This window comes from Chelmon rostratus, chromosome 4 (genome assembly GCF_017976325.1).
Source record: "Chelmon rostratus isolate fCheRos1 chromosome 4, fCheRos1.pri, whole genome shotgun sequence".
Classification (NCBI taxonomy): Eukaryota; Metazoa; Chordata; class Actinopteri; order Chaetodontiformes; family Chaetodontidae; genus Chelmon; species Chelmon rostratus.
This window is the reverse complement of record NC_055661.1, coordinates 11,201,437-11,219,170: the sequence shown is the minus strand read 5'-3', so window position 1 is coordinate 11,219,170 and position 17,734 is coordinate 11,201,437. Positions and strand designations below refer to the sequence as shown.

General features: G+C 42.7%; 2 protein-coding genes across 2 annotated transcripts in view; both read right to left on the bottom strand.

Moving 5' to 3' along the window:
• Positions 1-1,601: 1,601 nt before the first annotated feature.
• Positions 1,602-11,303, bottom strand: senp5 (SUMO specific peptidase 5). The gene is made up of 10 exons (XM_041935535.1): positions 11,192-11,303; positions 7,953-9,780; positions 7,193-7,298; positions 6,495-6,642; positions 6,312-6,359; positions 6,056-6,133; positions 4,801-4,938; positions 3,728-3,811; positions 3,447-3,497; positions 1,602-3,118 (listed from the first exon to the last, which is right to left on the bottom strand). The coding sequence occupies exons 2-10, from the start codon at positions 9,481-9,483 to the stop codon at positions 3,008-3,010; spliced, it is 2,295 nt and encodes a 764-aa protein (XP_041791469.1). The 5' UTR covers positions 9,484-9,780; positions 11,192-11,303; the 3' UTR covers positions 1,602-3,007.
• Positions 11,304-11,736: 433 nt separating this feature from the next.
• The window catches only part of anos1b (anosmin 1b), a 40,735-nt gene continuing 34,737 nt past the window's right edge, over positions 11,737-17,734 (bottom strand). The window contains exons 10-15 of the mRNA XM_041935764.1: positions 16,585-16,821; positions 15,511-15,605; positions 14,396-14,558; positions 13,750-13,982; positions 12,995-13,138; positions 11,737-12,833 (exon numbers count right to left, since the gene is read on the bottom strand). Of these exons, the coding sequence (XP_041791698.1) occupies positions 12,998-13,138; positions 13,750-13,982; positions 14,396-14,558; positions 15,511-15,605; positions 16,585-16,821 (869 nt within the window). The 3' untranslated portion in view covers positions 11,737-12,833; positions 12,995-12,997. The remainder of the gene's footprint in view (positions 12,834-12,994; positions 13,139-13,749; positions 13,983-14,395; positions 14,559-15,510; positions 15,606-16,584; positions 16,822-17,734) is intronic.

Here is a 17,734-nt window from a genome sequence, read left to right as displayed (position 1 = left end):
AGATGAATCCTGATTTGTTTTTATGTTTGTGGCTCGATGAATGGTAATATGTCACTCTGTGTGTCAGTCGGTCTACCACTTAAGTCCAGATTGAAATATCTTCTTGAACAGACATTCGCTGACTCCAAAGAATTAATCCTGATGACTTGAGTGATACTCTGATTTTTCCTCTAGCGCCACCGTGAGGTTGACATTTGTGGTTTCCCGTGAAATGTCTCAATAGTTGTTGGAGAAACTGCTGGGAAACCTGGTCCAGATGTCCATGTTCTCTTCAGGATGAATTGTAACAACCTTGGTGATACCCTGACTTTCAATCCAGCGCCATCATCAGGTCAAAATGTGAACTTGTCGTTCATGAGCGAATACTGCAAAACTAACGACATTCCCATCAACCTCAGCTGTTAGCACGCGCTTTATTGAGATGCTTCTTTCCAGTTGACAATGCTAACTTTGCCACAAACTGCATTCAGTCGGACATTCGGCTGCTAGTAGCAACCCCTGCACACTTCCACAGCAGCTGCAGTTTTAACTGATATCTGCCATGTTGTCAGTTTAAAATGCTGATAATGGGAAAGGTTGACTGTATGAACGTCTCCTGAGCCCTTACGTGACTAACTTCACAACAGCACAATACTGTACTGAACCAAATCAAACATCAAGGGAAAACAGGAAGCACGCAGCCTGTAATTTAGCATACCTGAAGAAAATACTCCCCACAGGCTGAGATGAAGCCCTGGGACCTGCCTTTATATAACACACATCATTTGCATTCAGATGAACTTAAAGGTCAACCAATTTACAGGCCTGCATAATGTTAATCATGGTATTTAAGTAGGAGACCATCCCTCACCCTATAGGCATGTGTGAAATCAAGCACCCATATGTCAGTAGGTGTCACCACTGAAGTGCCCTTGAGCAACACACTGAACCTCAAATCAGCTCCAAGGCTGCTGACATGTCTCTAACCTTGTGCTCTGGATGGATCCCCCCACCAAAAAAGAGAGAGAGAGAAGAAAAAAAAAAAAGATGACCACATGACCATGGGAAGATAATTGGTGATAAAGGGCGCCCTCTTCTGGTTATTATGTAGTAATGCAATAGTTCATTTGGCCGCAGCTACAGAACACTGATCTTTCCCAAATTCTGCTGATCAAGTGAGATGCTTTAGATCTTTCATCACCCACTAATACTGAAATCTGACCATGATGAAAGATAAACAAAACTGATTTTGATCAGGCAGAGACAAGAGTGATAAGAAGATAAGATCAGCTTTGAATTCACTCTCTCACAACGATTTAACTTGATGGTCCCTGCCATCATCCACTCACTGAAAACTGGGATATTTAAAGTGAGCATCGGTTGGATATCTTCCTGAGTTTTATTTTGTGAGAATTAAGTCAATTCCTTTCGGTAATTTTTGATCGGAACATTTATTTTTCGGCACTGGATCTCGATCTCCTCTCCGCAGGAGAAACATTTGAAACAGTTGCTGCTGGATAAATGTGGTCTGTACGTGGTACTTGATTAAAAAAAAAATCACAGAAATTCCTTTCTAATCATACGAGTGCACTGCTCAAGTAAGGGATAAGTTGCAACAAAAATCCCAGCAGTATTGGCCTTTTAATATCAACAATAAAAACAGTTCAGAAACAATTGTGTTTTTAGCCAAAGCAAGCATGTACAGTAGTAGACCAGTAAAGTACAATACAATCTGTAAATACATATAAGTGACTATAACAACAAAATCCAGGTTGGACAGAAAACATAATTAAAATAGCTGAGGTCCACTTGTTTCTCTCTTAAGAGGCCACTCTGTAACCATGACTTCCTGCACCTGTCTCAATGCATCCATGTGAAGCAAGAGGCCACGACAATATAAAGTCAACATGGAGAAACTGCCTGGCTGAAATCAAAACGGTGGTCCTCACATCAGCAGCTAGCTGTGCAGCTTAACACGAAATGTACTCACCAGCATGAAAGACTGTTGTCAAATCAAACTGATGGATTCAAATAAAATTTCATCAAATAATGGCTTTCAGCTGAAATGGCTAGAAAATGCTTGTGCAGAACCTACTTTACGGATGTGACCACAGCAAAACAATAAAAGCAGGAAATTATGTGGTGCAAAAACTGGAATTTCAGAAAGAAATTATTTGGAGTGAGGTGTCAAAAACATGATACTTGAAAACCAACTTGAAAAATGATCTCCCTGTTTAAAGCCACAGCCAAAATGTGCCATTAGCCTGTCCGGTGCTCAGACTCCACCCTGCGAGGCAGCCAGGAAGAACACGTGATCAGTACATTCAGTTGATAATGCAGACTCTTCAATGAATAGGCCTCTTATCGTGCAAATATCTGTAGTCCAAGACACATAACCAACTCAAACCTTCAAGTTTTAAGTGAACAGTTGGTCCACTAAATCCACGTCCTAGCTTTATTAACATGTTAGAAAACACGCACATGACCGCAAGCATGATACAGCTGTGAAGTCCAGCATAAAATAAACAGTTGGTAAAAATGTCAGTCAGGTTAAAATGGCCATGCAGGAGGTAAGGCCACTCTATCTGGGATGGAAGGTGCGTCCCATTGGTCCAGGTTGATCCAACACCTGTGTCCCCAGTCCAAGTCAGAGCTCTGTTTTGTCCTTCAAGGCGGCTGTTTAGACATTTGGTTGAAATCCACTGGGGATGGTTAATGTAGAATGCAAAAGCAACCTGATGGGTACCGGTCCAGCATTTTTTGTGGGTCAGTAGGGGGGCCACGTCAGTAGTTCTTTGCAAGTTTGCAAGTAAAAATCTGCTTCGACTGTTATTGAGCTCTAAAAGTCACCAGCGGTCACCAGAGTCGGCGGTCACTCTGCTGTCAGTCAGACTGGCAGTTCGGGCCCCCTGGAATATGTTGTGTTAGCTTATGTAACAGGCTGTCAGTGGAACAGGCTGTCTGACAGACTTGGACAGACCGTCTCATGTCACCCAGCAAGCAGTCAGTGAGTGAGGGCGACCTCTCTTCAGTCGTTAAGGCGACAGTCACACAGTTCCTTGTAAATTCTCTTGCGGATGCGAGGCATGTCCTCCTGACTGAACAGCAGAGGCTGCTTCACAGAGAGACAACGGCAGTACTGACAGACCAAGACAGAAAGACAAGCAGTGAGGGGAACTGATCAATAACCTCAGCTAGGTCACCATGCTAAATGTAGACAAAGGCAGAAGCTTCTCTCCAGTGCCTTTCGCCCCCTTGGAGACCTGAGCGAAGATCATATTTGTGTCGAAACCTGGGGGAGGAAAGACACTGGAGACACAGCTCCGCTTCATTTCTTTTTCTGCCAGTGAAAAGACAGATTGAGCTAAGAGAGGGGGCAAACAGGGACAGGAGATGAGGTAAAGAAATAAGAGAAATGGGTGATGAACAGAGGACAGCTGTAAAGGTGGGAAAGAATAATGTCTCACCTCGAGGACAAAAACTCCGCAGTCGCTGTCGTTTTTCTGCTGAGGAATGCCCTGAGGAGTCAACAAGTCACAGTCAAGCAGGAGGCGGGCAAACAATGTCACTGTCACAGCTTCTGGACTGTGTGTATGTACTGTAATAAAACATTATACTGATGTATTGTTCAGGGTTCAAATGCTGATCAAAAGTAACCCCTGAGTCAAGCAACAGCAATCAGGAATTCGAAAAATGTGTTTGTTAACTCATTTGCGTTAATAAATAACATTTTCAGGGTCAGGGTTACCTTGATGATGGTAATCTTCCAGCCTTTCTGGAAAGCAGTCTGTTTCTTCTCTCTGGCTTCAGACAGAAGGTACTTCATAATGTTCTGATAGGGAGGCACACACAGAGGATGCACTTATGCCACAAGGAAAAAGGTGCATGTCAGCAATGACGAGTTATGAGGAAGGACCAACATGGTCTCCTCAGTCTAGTTAAGCAGGTGGTTCTAATTTGAGCAAGTTTAAACAGGTAAATGTATGACCTGGTGTCAGACAGTCCACCATAACTGCACATCAACCTGTCTATACTGGCTTAAGAAGTGAAAAATCAAACTATTTGGTTTACAAAAGGTAACACAACAGGACATTAAAGCCACTGTGCACCACTTTCTACAAATCAGTTCAGGTTAGGTGCAGCAATACACTGCTTCATGGTTTCTACTCGTTAGGGGATCATGTTGTCGGGGCAGGTAACCAATTAACTGACTATCTAACAGATTCACACTTTAAGTTGAAAAAACTTGCCTTATCATAAAGAAGCACCTGCTTAACTTTGTACAGTTGTCCAAAATGCTTCATATATGCAAGTAGCCAATTATTCTGATGGAGTGGAACTTGTACACTTTGCTGCTCACACCTTTAATTTGACAGTGGTAGTGTAGTAATATTGTTAGGCTTAAAGTCAAAACACTTCTGTGGCACGTGCATTGAAACTCTTCCAAGCCATGTTAATGAAACACAAGAAGTCAACAAGAAAATTGTCTATCAAGCATTAGTGTATAGTCACACATCCAGGAACACAGGCCATCACCTGCAGAGGTGAAATTAGTATCAAAGTTTGCCCACACGCTTCTCTAATTACGTGCATGTGGGACTATACCCTTAATGTACTAACTGACAGTCAAAGCATGTTCTAGTTCATTACACTTTCTGACTCTCTGCTGTTACTGACACCAAACTGAAAAAAACAACCATCCATGTCATGGAGACGAACAGCAGAAAAGATTACTGTTTGTTCCGCAGAGATTCGAAATCATCAAAAAACAGAAGCAATGAACTACAATTCAAACACTTCAGCGTGCACAGATGCACTCACGTCTGTGGTGTGTCTGAAGACGATGCCTTGGCTGTCGTAGTAACTGATGGTTTTGGTTGCCATGGTGACCGTGACGAGAGACCAGTGGATTTCTAAATGGATGGGAATCAGCAACAGCCACTTGGAGAACAGATCAACCTGAAATGATCCCACAAATTAACATACACAAAAATTAGATATCCAAGATACAAAAAGTTGCAGGTGTCTGTTACTCGTTATATTCAATTACCCACACAAGTTCTATTATCAGGAAATATTTGGTTTATGTGTAACAAAGACCTTCCAAAATCCAGGACAAATAGGTTTAATAGCATTTCTGTGTCACACTTGGTAACTTTAGACCTCCTTTACTTGCACAGCTGGTTGGAAACAGTGGTTTCAAGAATTACTATACATATTTCACGTGACATACTTGAATTCACATAGTTAGCAAACTGTGGTTGCCCACAGTGGCAAACAGACCAGCAAAAAATGGCTGACAGCGAAATCTAGTTTCCTGCAGCAACTGAGCAGCTGCTGCCGTCAAGCGGTAACTCTGAGAGGCAGTTAATTTAAACACAAGATACTTGTGCTCAAAAAGAGGATTCATTCTCAGTGAAGAACCTTGGAGCTCTAATCTGCCTCTATACCTGCCAAAGAGCAGTGATTCCTAACACGTCTCTGGGGGTCATCAGGTGGAAACCTCCCTTCAACAGTGTTTCGCCTACTTAGTCCCACTACACCTCCAGGAGGTTAGGCAGTGAACTCCGGCGTCCCAGAGTCACCCCCCCTAGTGCCAGTTCACACTGCTCCTACACAATCCAAACAGCACCGCCACGTTCAACTGACCCAGAGATGCTCCAGGTACTGGCCAGTACCGATGCTACCGTTTAACTATTGCTAATGCTAATGCTAACCGCTAAGAAGAACAGAAGAAGACAATACAGTTCCGATGCTACCATTTAGCTAATGTTACGTGCTAACCGCTACCTGCTAAGAGGAACAGAAGAAGACAATTAGGCTAGATTCACCTATACTGTTAATGTTAATTGCTAGCTACCAATACTAACTGCTAAGATACTATCATACTCTCACGGCTTTAGCTATTGTTAGCTGCTACAATGCTACCACAGGCCTAGATGCCACATGTAACTGCCGATTGCCAAATTAAAAGCCGGGAATAAAAGTGTAATTGGGAAGGTTCGGCTATTGGCGATACTGTCAGAACAACTGAAAAATGGCAAAACTCCACAAACTGTTACAGCTTCCTCCTCACTTTTTTAGTCCATCTCTTCACTCCATCGTAACCCTTGGCAACCAGCTGCTTGTGGAAAAAGCTGTTGAAAAAATGAACCTGAAAGAGAGAGAGAAACAAATCTAAGAATCTAAATATTATCTCAACAGTCTCAAAAAGACATGAGACGATTTTCAGAGTCCTAAAGTGAGGCCTATATTTTATAACTTCCATGCTACATCCTTTTGGGCTGTATGAACAATCTGCATTTTAAGTCATAAAACACACCCTCACAAACCTTGTGTTGTGTTGCCTCCATGATGAGTTCTCCATACATGTTGATAATCTGACAGACAAAGAGAGACATTTCAATAAACGACTGTCAACAAACAATGAACGTGATATTTTTTTTTAATGATTGCTGTATTAAACTTTTATGGTGCCTTCTTGTTAGAAGAGAGGATGCGGGATCCATCTTTACCTGGTCATTCAGCCAGTTCTGCTCCTCCAGCGTGCCGAGGTCCTCCAGGCTCAGAGTGTGTTTGTTATACGTCACCATGAAGCCCGCAATAGGAGCAGAGGCCAGCCCCGACCTATACCGAGTCACCTCCCTTTTGATGTCCAGTCCACTAAAACAAAAACATCAAGAGGGGAAATGCAGGGAAAATTTTACACAAACCTCTGACGTGTTTATCATATCTTCAAGGACATCTAGGACATCAAGAATATGACAGGCTCAGATAAGGAAAGAGATGCTGCAAGGCCAGATATTAAAACAATGTTTAAAAAAAAAAAAAGGAAGGATGCACGTCTTTCACAGAAATAAGTGCACAGCCAAAAAGATTCTTGTGAACACTGTTGCAACATTATAATAATAAGATGACAACCAGCCTGATCTGATATAAAACACGTCTTCAAGTAATAATCCATGTTTCTACTTTCTATTGATGAATGCTGCAATACTGCAAAAAAACACACACTGTCAGGTCCATCACAACAGCAGATATCCTCAGCACACAGTAAACGATGCATTTTATGGGTCATGGCTTCAGGGTCCTGTTTCGAATATCACTGGATATTACGTCTATGTTTACCTTATTCTGGCATGTACTGTTCCACATGTGTCACTGGATTAATGGGATGATTAGTGTGTGTGTTTGCGCGTGTGTGCACACTAACCTGCTGCTGAGGTCAGAGCTGCCTTTCTTCTTCAGGTATTCCATGACATCAGTCTCGCAGAGAGGAATGAAACCGCCGTACTTCATGTAGAAGCTCTCCAGAAACTCTGAAAGAGTAAAGAGTTGAAGTCAGTATCACTGAATCATATTATCTACATTTTAACTGCACAGAATAACAGGAACAAGTTGTTGTTCACAAGATGAGCAGCTTTGTTATCTCCCGTGTTTAAGCCTAAATTCTCAACACTGATTCTGACTCCATTGGTAACAATCACAGAATTGTTATATTGTCACATTCAAGCCTGTGATACCACTTAAAGCAATGATACATTTTTTTGTGTATTTGCACATCCTTTACCACTTGTCACTGAGGTAGTTTTGCTTGTTAGTGTCAAGCCTGCAGTCCTGTTTGTTGACTTTATCTGTAAATATTAGCAGTGCCAACAGTGTATCAGTTTAAAAATGGTCTCGACTTTACATGTTTAGGTCTTACCCAAGAAATGTAGTTATTGTTTAAGAAAAAAAATCTCATAAAGGTCCTTACTCAAGTTTAGATCAAGTCTGTGTTTATAAATGATTGACAGATGGGGTCAGGTGTTTTATGGATGTCCTAAGACAGAAAGATATCCTCAGCACTTCTATCAGTTTGAGTGTAAAAGGGTCAATGATTTACTATGCTTCATTTTAACAAACTGAAATGATGGTGAGTGTAATCATGAAGGAAAATACACTAGGACCATGTGCTTACAAACACTTCTTACCATGGATCAGATGAGTAAGCTGCTCCAGGCTTTCTTCCTCATCCGGTGTGTTTCCATCCACCTCTCCTCCACCTTTGCCCGACGCTTCTTCCATCTCCTGCTCCTCCCAGGTTCCAGGCTGACAGTATAGCCTGTGGTCTCTTAATGCATAGCAGTGCTGCATGTTGGATACTGTAATAGGGTCCAGGGATGGGGGAGCAGCCATCGCTGGGTGAGAAGATTCCCCCTCCATAAGTGTGGAGCAGTGGTCCTCATTTGTTGGTGTTGTGATGTTTCCGTTGGACAGAGTTACTTGCACAGACACTGAGTCTGTTTTGTCAGGAGTCTGGTCCACCTGCATCTCAAGGTCATGGGGAGATCCGGACCTTGAAGCAGGATCTGACTGAGGGATAGTCAGTAGTCCATTTTCCATTTCACTTATGATCATGTCCTCTTCCTTCGCCTCCTCTTCAGGTTCGGTGTCAGATAGGTTTACTGTGTCTCCATTTCCAAATGGAGATTTAACTGAGCTGGGGTTGGGCTGCTCTCCAAGGGCCATCTCTGCGTCTCTGTTTGGACCCAGCCTCTGCACAAACACTAATCGAGGTAGGGCGTACGTTTGAGTACCGATGACAACACCACCTAAACCTACCCTCTTTATCCCACCTTCTACTTCCATCTTTGATGCAGATGTAGCGCCTACCAGTCCCCTCCCTCCTCTTCCTACACCTCTAACTACTGGTGCTCCCCTGACTGCCATTCCCGACAATCTCATCTCGACATCCCTGCTATTACCAACTTTCCCTTGTAGGTCCGCAGCGACCCCTGACCCCTCTATCAACATGTCCTCCTTCTTCTGTGTATCCCCTTTCTCTGGAGCAGCATAGTTCCTTATTGGTCCATCCTGCAGGGAGACCGTGACAGGGAGGGCAACGGGTGCCTGTGACTGAGTATCAGCCACTACTACAGTCTTTTGCACCTTTTCATATCCGTCATCTTCATCCTCTGCTTTCTCTACCATCTCCATGTTCAAATCAAATCTCTTGATATGTGTCAGCTGGCCACCCACTTTCCTTTTTGGGGTTTCCAAGAGGTCACTAGCAGCACCCCTCCCTCTCCCTCTCCCCCTCCCCCTCCCTCGGCCCGAGGTTCTGACATTGTGTCCTGTACTGTTGGGGCCACAGCAGTCACAGGCCTTAGGAGTCCTCTTCCTGCCTGATGTACGGCCATTGACTGGGCCCTGAGCCGGGGTTGGTGCTTCCGTAGAAGACCAGGACGATGCTTGGCTTGAGTTAGTAGCAAGTGCTAGGGTTACAACTGGTGGCTCAACATCAGCAGGGTTCGGAGTAGAGGGCTGAGTCAAGTCTGAGTTGGACGTAAGGTCTGTGGTGAGGAATTTGGCCGGGGTCTGGGTTAGGTCCTGATCTGTAGTATCTCCAGGAGGGGGCACTAGAGGAACTGCTTGCAGAGGAGGTGCAGTAGCAGGACTAGTTAAATGAGGTGGTGCTGATGGTGTTGTTTTCATTGAGGATGCAGAGTCGCTGTGAACCATGACGTCCTGCTTTGGCTCTTTCACCCCATCCCCAACACCCCGTCAGCACTCCTGTCCTCTCCTCACCTTTGTCCTCTGGATTTTAGGTGCTGTCGTTTGTTCTTTCCTTGGTTTTTGTCCTGACTCTTGTGTCCAGGTTTTCTTCTGTAAAGTACTTTCGCTAGTAGAAAAGGATGTTCTCAAGCCTTTCCCACCATAGAGGTTAATAATACGGCAGCAGACTAGGACATGGCAGGTACCAACGGTTCCTCAGTGATGGGCAGACTCTGTGTGGAACAGTAACACCACCATGGTCTCCTAATTAAAGCAAGTGGGAAATGTGACGAGGAGAGGGAGCAAAAAACGGGGAGAGAAAAAATAAGAGCCAGATGAAAGAAGTGTTAGCAAGCTCCTCTCAATTAGGGATCTAACTTAATGTTTGCAGTTTAAACGTGCGAGGCAGGACTCAGGCCTCACTCAGGCCTTCACACTTTCATGTCAAGAATGTAAAAAAACACAAAAAACAAAAAACACTGTAGACCAAGGCAGCTCTGTAAGCAAGCTGTTCAAAATGATCTTTTTCACCATAATATGAAAAAGAACAACTAATTCACATCCAAGATCAGTCATTCAACATCATCATTCTGATGTCTGTCTACTACACTGTCCAAGAACACTGAAACGATGCATTTATGTGTTAAGGTAGATGTAGTTAATTTTACAATTTGTTTTGAGGACAGCTTAACATGTTTAGTTCGTATCGTATTACAAATATCCACACGTGAATCATGACACGTGTTCAATCCCTAACTGGATCTGTCTTAGCTAGATGTCACTGTGTCATCAATGTCAATATCAACAATGCCACAAGTCCGTTCACTGCGTGGACAGACCTTTGAGTAAAGCCGACTTTTCAAAAAGAGGAAATTAATATGTATATTATTTGAAATAACGAGCCCCTTTAACCCATAGCTCATTCTACTGAGGACGATATTCACTGATTGTGTGACATTTGGCCAATTGTACAACTGAAGCAGCAACAGCAGTGATGCCAATTAACAGGTGGGTCACTGTTCAGACACAGTGTGTAATTAATTTGCCTTTGCTTGCAATTAACTGACTTTGTGCGCAAAATGTAGCGACTAACGCTCCTCAATACCCACCGACATTATGTCTCTACTCTTCTTTTTTAAAGTAACGTTAATGTCACTTCAAAACGAAACTCGCAGCTAGCTGGCGTAAGCAACATAGCAGCCACACTTGACAGTTCCCGAGCTGCAAATACTAAGTGTACTTCGATAAATTAGCCATTAACAGCTCCGTTAGTCATTGCCATCTCTGCCACTGTCTGCTAGAATCCCCACAATCAATCAAGTTATGAAGTGAAGTGAAAACTGCGTTAGCTACGTTAATCTAACACTGGGCACTGGAGCATACCCACACATCATTACAGAATATAACGTACCACCAGAAGATTTAACTTGGGCAAATATAAGATTTCCCAAAGTTTTGCATAAGTTAGTCGTTCCCTGGAGCTAGCTAAGTTAGCTAGCTGCAGTCAAAACACAGACGAAACACAAAGCAGCGACTACACACATTTCCTCCATTTTCAGTAGGAAGTTGGGGGCGTTTTAAGACAAAAATGACCTGCAAATCAGCATTTAAAGTGATATGGAGTGCAAGCTCAAACCCTGACGAAAAGTGAAAGGGAAGCATCAGTATACACTACCTTGTCTGTGAAATAACAAACCGAGTTTCGTCTAACCACGATTTGAAGAAACAATCCAAGTTATCGTCGCTCACTGATTGCGTCACGACGTCGACCTCAGCTTCAGTTACGTCCGGATACTCTCCCGAGGTAACCTTCAAACTCCTCTTCAGCCGCTCCAGCCATCCACACAGCACTGCAGGAGCCTTTCTAAAATCTGGATTTCATGAGACACAGAAAGAAAATCTACTTCCTGGTTCAGTTTTTCAGTTTCAGTTTGTTTTTATTGGCATCACATTGAAGTGATTTTATGTTGCCATAGCAAATAAGGGAAAGCAGGCTAGTTGACGAAGAGGAGCAAGGCAATGGCAACTATAATTCTAAATCTATTTGAAATTTAATTCAAAACCAAATACAAGCTGGAATTATATTATATAATCTGCTATATAACCACCAGATCACTGACACAACACACACTGTGTCTTGATAATCTTTAATTACAAAAAACTAAGACAGGAAAACAATAAATAAACTAACAGTAAAAAAGGAAAGGAATTAAGTACAAAATTATCAACAGTAAAATGCAAAAAAAAAAAAAAAAAAAGTTACATAGAGAGCATATTAACATAATAATTACTGGATTCTTGACACCAGTAGTTTCAAATCTTTTCAATGTGACTTTTTGTAAAACAAAGAAATCTACCACAGGTGTATGTATATCAACGGTGTAAAAATGTCACATATCATTGTTTAGAGAAATGAGTGTACTTATCAAACAAGTAACTTCAGACAGATTTGAATGAAAAATTAGCTTTTTTAAAACACATGAACAAAATATTAAAATATATTTGAGCTTACTTCAAGGCTTCAGCACACCAACTCAAACCCCAAAGATAACGCAGCAGATTATGCATTCAAATAAACACAGCCAGTCTGTTGCTATACATTTCTATTTGTACATAAGGTCAGTGCTATATGAACTTCCTACTTGCATGTTCAAAAACAATATATAATAAGTGTCTTTACAAGTGTCATTTGGCTCTAGTGATGTCAGGTGATTAGAAATGACCTCATTAGTCGCGTCTAAACACCAAACGTGTAAAGATGAAACCGTGCAAGGATTCTCACTTTTCACATACATGTCTTAAAATGCTGCAGCACTGTGGCACTAATGCCAAGAGGAATTATTTGGAAAATGCTGCATAAAAAATAGGAAAAATATGGTTTAAGGATATGCATTTCACTGCCAAAACTAAATATAAGTACGTAGTGCCTTTTTAACCAGCACCATGTACAAGTACATGTATTTTTTCTTACAACTTTTACAAAACAGTATTGACTTAGGCCACAACCTTTGGATCAGATGACAGATGAATGAATGATTAATGATTTTTTTTCCATTAGAGCGAGCTTACAACCTTCCAGATGTTTGAATAAGTGATTAAAGTGAAAGAGAAGCAACACAGTCAGAGTAGGAAATACCATTCAGATGAGACAGCAATCTACTGTACACAGAGGAACTATCTTTATTTTACAGCTTTGGTCATGTTTTCTGCACTTGAACTGCCAAGAAACCATGTTGCACTGTGGAAGACTGTAGAGAAGTGGATGTTGGTAAAGATGACCATGGTGCAGCAGACGGTGACAGCTGTGGGGTCTGGGCCTGAAAGAGACAAAAAAATGAATTGATTTTCACAGAAACACATTCTCAAAACATGACAGGAAATGAACGCTAGTTTATTGTGTGAAGGGATAAAATTGGGACTATTCGTTTTTAATAGAGCTACATAAAAACACAGTGTGTTACTGACAAAGCACTATTACCGGTCAAAGTGTGGCGTTGATAGCTGGAGTATGTATGGTCTTGGAAACCGTGGCGCCTTTGCTGCCCCCTGCTGTTAGCACCTGGAGCTCCAGCTGGTAAACACTGTGAGCCTGAAGACCAAGAAGTGACACCGACCGCTGGGACTGTGGAGGGTGGAGCAGCGTTAGCTCACAGACACACGCAGACACTATTCTTCCTACACAAATATTCTAACTGAGTAAGGAGGATGGAGAAAAAAATAAGGCTGGTCGTATTTTTCTTTACTTTCGACAAACATGTTGTCAAATCTGTCTTCCCAAGCCTGTCTGCGGCAATGTAAATTTTAAAAGTCTAAATAATCTTTTAAAACAGCTGGACACTGTAGTGCTAAGCAAATATTACTCTAACAGGGGTACACTGTGGATTTGTTAGGGACTTCTTTCACATACAGACTTGGTGCTGTAGTGTTTCCGGCAGCAGGATGGTGTAGGTGGGATGGACAGTGACTCAAAGTAAACTACAGTGCCCGTGAATGAAGTCACCCAGAGAAACAGTGTGGCTTAATAATGTGTTTTTGAACTCTATGGCTCAGAAGAATAAGATATATCAGGCTTTGGCTACACAGAAACACTAGTTAGGACCAATTCATTGTTGGTTTTTGCATTTCAGGGGTTTCTCGACAATAACGACACACAAACACTGACTTCTAAAGTATTTTCTTCCTGCTGCTAGCACAACCCAATGCTGTCACTGTCTGACTCTCTTCATGTCTCACCGGTGCAATTGTCTGTGTCTGGGAGATAACTGTATCTTCCAGCCCTTCTGTTGCCACGGTAACCCCAGATTGCAGCGTCCAGGTGAACTGGAACCCCTCCACAGCCCCTGGGTCCAGGGCATGCTGGGACATCCTCCAGCGAAGTGTTGTAAGCAGGCTGCCGTTGACTTGTTGAAAGTCTGCGGTCAGTCGTTCTGGGCGCAGTACCACCTTCCTGCCAGACAGGAGGCGCTCTGACACAAACAAAGGACACAGAGCATTTCCTTAACTCACGACTCACCTCAGACAACGTTTTTAGGCTAAATGTTCCTCAACAATTAACCAGAGTTTGATTATAATGGCAAGTATTTGAAGTGCATCTGTTCCCAAAAGAAGACAAGGAAACCACTTTCCAGTGCATTGTGTGTGTGTGCGTGTGTGTGAGTGTGTGTGTGTGTGTGTGTGTGCATGTGAACATGTATTATTCATGTTGTTAAGGTGAGGGTGAGGTTTGGTTAAGGCTAGGGTTAGTTTAATGTTAGGGTTAGGATGAGTCTCCAGGAAGTGAATGTAAGTCAATGTCCTCTGAAATGATGAAAACACGACTGTGTGTGTGTGTGTGTGTGTGTGAGTGTGTCTGCATGCATGTGTCTTTAGTTCCTCTTACCCTCGGTGTTGCAGGGCAAAGCTTTGCCTCCTCTGACCCTGATCGAGGAGCAAGTCGGGGTCGTAACCCAGGCAACAGCCTCTGACCCTGGGTTAGTCTTCATTGCCACGGCAACCCGGTACTTACAGGCAAATAGCAGGCCTGTGATGGTGTGATGGGTGCCCTGGAGAGAGAAAATTAAGTCAAGTAAGGGATAAAAAGGGTGTTTAAGGAGACATTACAGTGTGAACGGTACACAGCTGGTTGTTAAAACTGACGTATTACATGGTTCCTTAAAATACACATATTACCTCTGTTTTTTGTTTGGGAACCTGTCTCATATAAGCAGCTCGTTAGCTCCATGTTAAAATAAACACCACAGTTCGAAGCAGCATTTGGCAGCTTTGCAGGTTGGCAGCTTGAAATGGGGAGAAATGGTATGACTGTTTAAAAACGGCTTAACTTCAGTGAACTTCAGTTAACAGAAATCACGCTGTGTGACCTCAGCAAATTGCACGCAGGGCTTTGATATTTATCAACCCACTGGGTCTGTGATCACTTTAGACGAAAGGTTACTGCTGGGTGAAGAGCTAGCATTGGTGAGTCCAGTTTGCTGTTGGTGTTGTTCATGTGGGCACAGCACAAACTCAGTATCAGCTGATCCTTTTAAAAGCTCCCCTCTGTTGCAGTTTCGGGTCATAATAGCTGAATTCTAAAGAAGTACTGGGTTTGAATGTATATTAAAAATAGATTTTGTTTTGCCTGTTTTAATTTTCATGACACATGCAACAGTTAAAAGTCATTGGTGAGATGATTCTGCAAATTACTTTCTCATGGATCAGTCAGACATCCTGTATTTCTGTCCCTGTGACACACACAGAGGCACAGAACTACTTCAGCCAGGGCTCTGACAGAGTTACAGTACGAGTGATGTTAGGCAGAGACAGATGATGGCAGACAGACAAAGTTACACTCAGACAGAGGATGAGAGCATTCCAGACTGAGCTGAGTTACAGTGATGAAATCTGATCTCTGATACACACACATACAAAAAGACACAACAACATTGGAAACAAGATATCCGTACACAATTTCACAAACACGAGACACATAACGCTCAGCCAGTGTAGTTATACCTGCACAGTTGCTGTTCTCTCTGTGCCTGTGACATTAGTGCTGCAGGTATGTGGGCGCCACCGCAAAGTGTATGGACCAGGGTGTCTCTGTCTGCCTGCAAAGCACAAACAAGGACAGTAGCAGACACACAAAAGATGAAGTACACTTTTCTCTATGTTGCTCTGTTTTGCATTCTCCCCCTTATGTCACTTGCATGTTTTATCTTGTTAGATCATGATAGTTATCTGCATTGAACCTCTTACAGTGTCTTCTCTCAGGCAACAAAGCGTCACAATCAGGAACCGATTCACCTTCCTACTGTCAGTGGGTCTCAGTGTCCATGTGTCAGCTCAAGCTAATTTCTCAGTGTGATTTACAGGTCCACGCCTCAGCCTTAACTCTAACTAAACAATTAAAAACCACAAAAATATGCTTAATGCGCATATAGTAAAAATATACACATCTTCATATGCATATGCCTGTTGTTGGCAGATAATTCTGTTTATTATAGTAAGATTTCCTCCATGCTATTCCTGTTTTTGCTTGTTTTTGAGAGCTGAGTCTTTGCAGTGTTTGGTTGCAGTTCTAAATCAAGGCGCCAGGATTAAACCGCAAACAGTGAGCCTCAGCTTAAGTGCTTACAGCCCAGGGTATTTGTGGGTAATAGGATAAACAGCTCCTCAGTGACAACCACGCAAATTGATTAGAAATGTGTCTAATGTTTGCATCAATCTGGACAAGCAATTCAACTAACGTAGGCAGCAGAATCACTATTCTCTGCTCTTGACACCGACAATAATCAGTAAAATTTCTGTCTCTTCTAGTTTCAAAGCTGGTCAAGATTTAAAAACTCTGACATCCAATATAATTAGTTACATTTGTCAATTAATGACATATGATTACATATGTACGTAAGCAGGATGATACCGTTGAAGCTGGTAGGTTCAATCGTAGTAATGGACACATGTACGTAACACACAACCAGTCCATTCTTCACCCTTAAGTGCTCAGAGAGTCACTCTTACTCTCATGTGAATTGTGCATCTTTCTTTTCCTTGTGGAGGAATTGTCCAGTCGTTCAGCGTTTCACTCACCGTGGTTAGGCCACTTCCAGAACACCTTGACCTGCAGCTGGTCATCGTGGTAATGAGGGGCGGCGACCTCCAGGCGCAGGTTGCCAGGGGTGGCAGGGTTAAGTGGGGATTCGGGGTGAGGCGGAGAGGAGGAGTGGGAGAGGTCAGAGGAAGCAGGGGAGGAGGGTGAGAGGGAAGGAGAGGAGGGAAGTGATGATGAAGACGAGGAAGAGGGAAGCTCATTGGAGAAGTCTTCACCTGTGGTGGAGAGGAGAGAGGACAGAGGAGAGAGGCGAAGAGAGGAGAAAAAATACAGTTACCATTTCAAAGTTGGACTGATCTGAAGCTCTGTCTCTGGACTGAAAACAAACAGGGCAGTAAAAGGTATAAAAGGTCAGAAATAACGCGCCTGGTTTCTTGCAAATTTTCAGAATCAAGTTAAAACGTGAAAGACTGGTTCCAGCAGTGACATTCACTGTGTATTTATGCACACACACGTACCTGTAACTGGCAACATCACAAAAGCACATGTACTGAATGACTGCTCTACAGCGCATGGGATTTATAAATGTATTATTGTGCCAGGAACACAATAAACTGGGGACGAGAGTGCAGCTGCTTTCCCGTTAATTCATTCACTCAGAAACACTAATTGGCTTTATCTTGGCTAACTGACCCTCATTAGCATTGCACGAAACCAGCCCAATACAAGAGCTGCATCAAATATTAATACTGCTGAATTCTAAATGGCAGTATGTTCCGTATTAAATTGTTGGTATGTGGTTTGATGACTGAGCTGCAGCTGGCTATAATCTTGTGCCGGGCTGACCGACAGGTCACCTATAAATACCTCTGTTGCCTGGATGACCATTAACATCGCCACTCTCCACTGTATGTGTGTGTGTTTTAACAGTGCAGCTGTATGGAAATATGCTGACAGTCAGCATATGCAGCAGCTCTGAACTAACTAACTCATACTGCATGGCTCTGTTAACAAATGGGTGCTGTGCATGCAGTTTTCAATAATGGCACGACAAGTTAATGAAATGTTCAAAAAATGTGCACTTAAGTGAGTTTCTATTTGAGTTTGGGTTTCAAGGGGAGTCCTTAAGTGGCTGTATCGTTGAACCACAGTAAAGCAAACAGGACAGCTTCAGTTTACACGACTTGT

What these genes read in the sequence shown, in the direction of transcription:
- senp5 (XM_041935535.1), bottom strand. Translation starts at nt 9,483, where the DNA reads ATGGTTCACAGCGACTCTGCATCCTCAATGAAAACAACACCATCAGCA. An exon ending in AGCTCTGACCTCAGCAGCAG is followed by an intron (nt 6,643 to 7,192) that starts GTTAGTGTGCAC and finishes TTTTTGTTTTAG; the next exon opens with TGGACTGGACATCAAAAGGG. An exon ending in TCTTCAGACACACCACAGAC is followed by an intron (nt 3,812 to 4,800) that starts GTGAGTGCATCT and finishes CCTCCCTATCAG; the next exon opens with AACATTATGAAGTACCTTCT.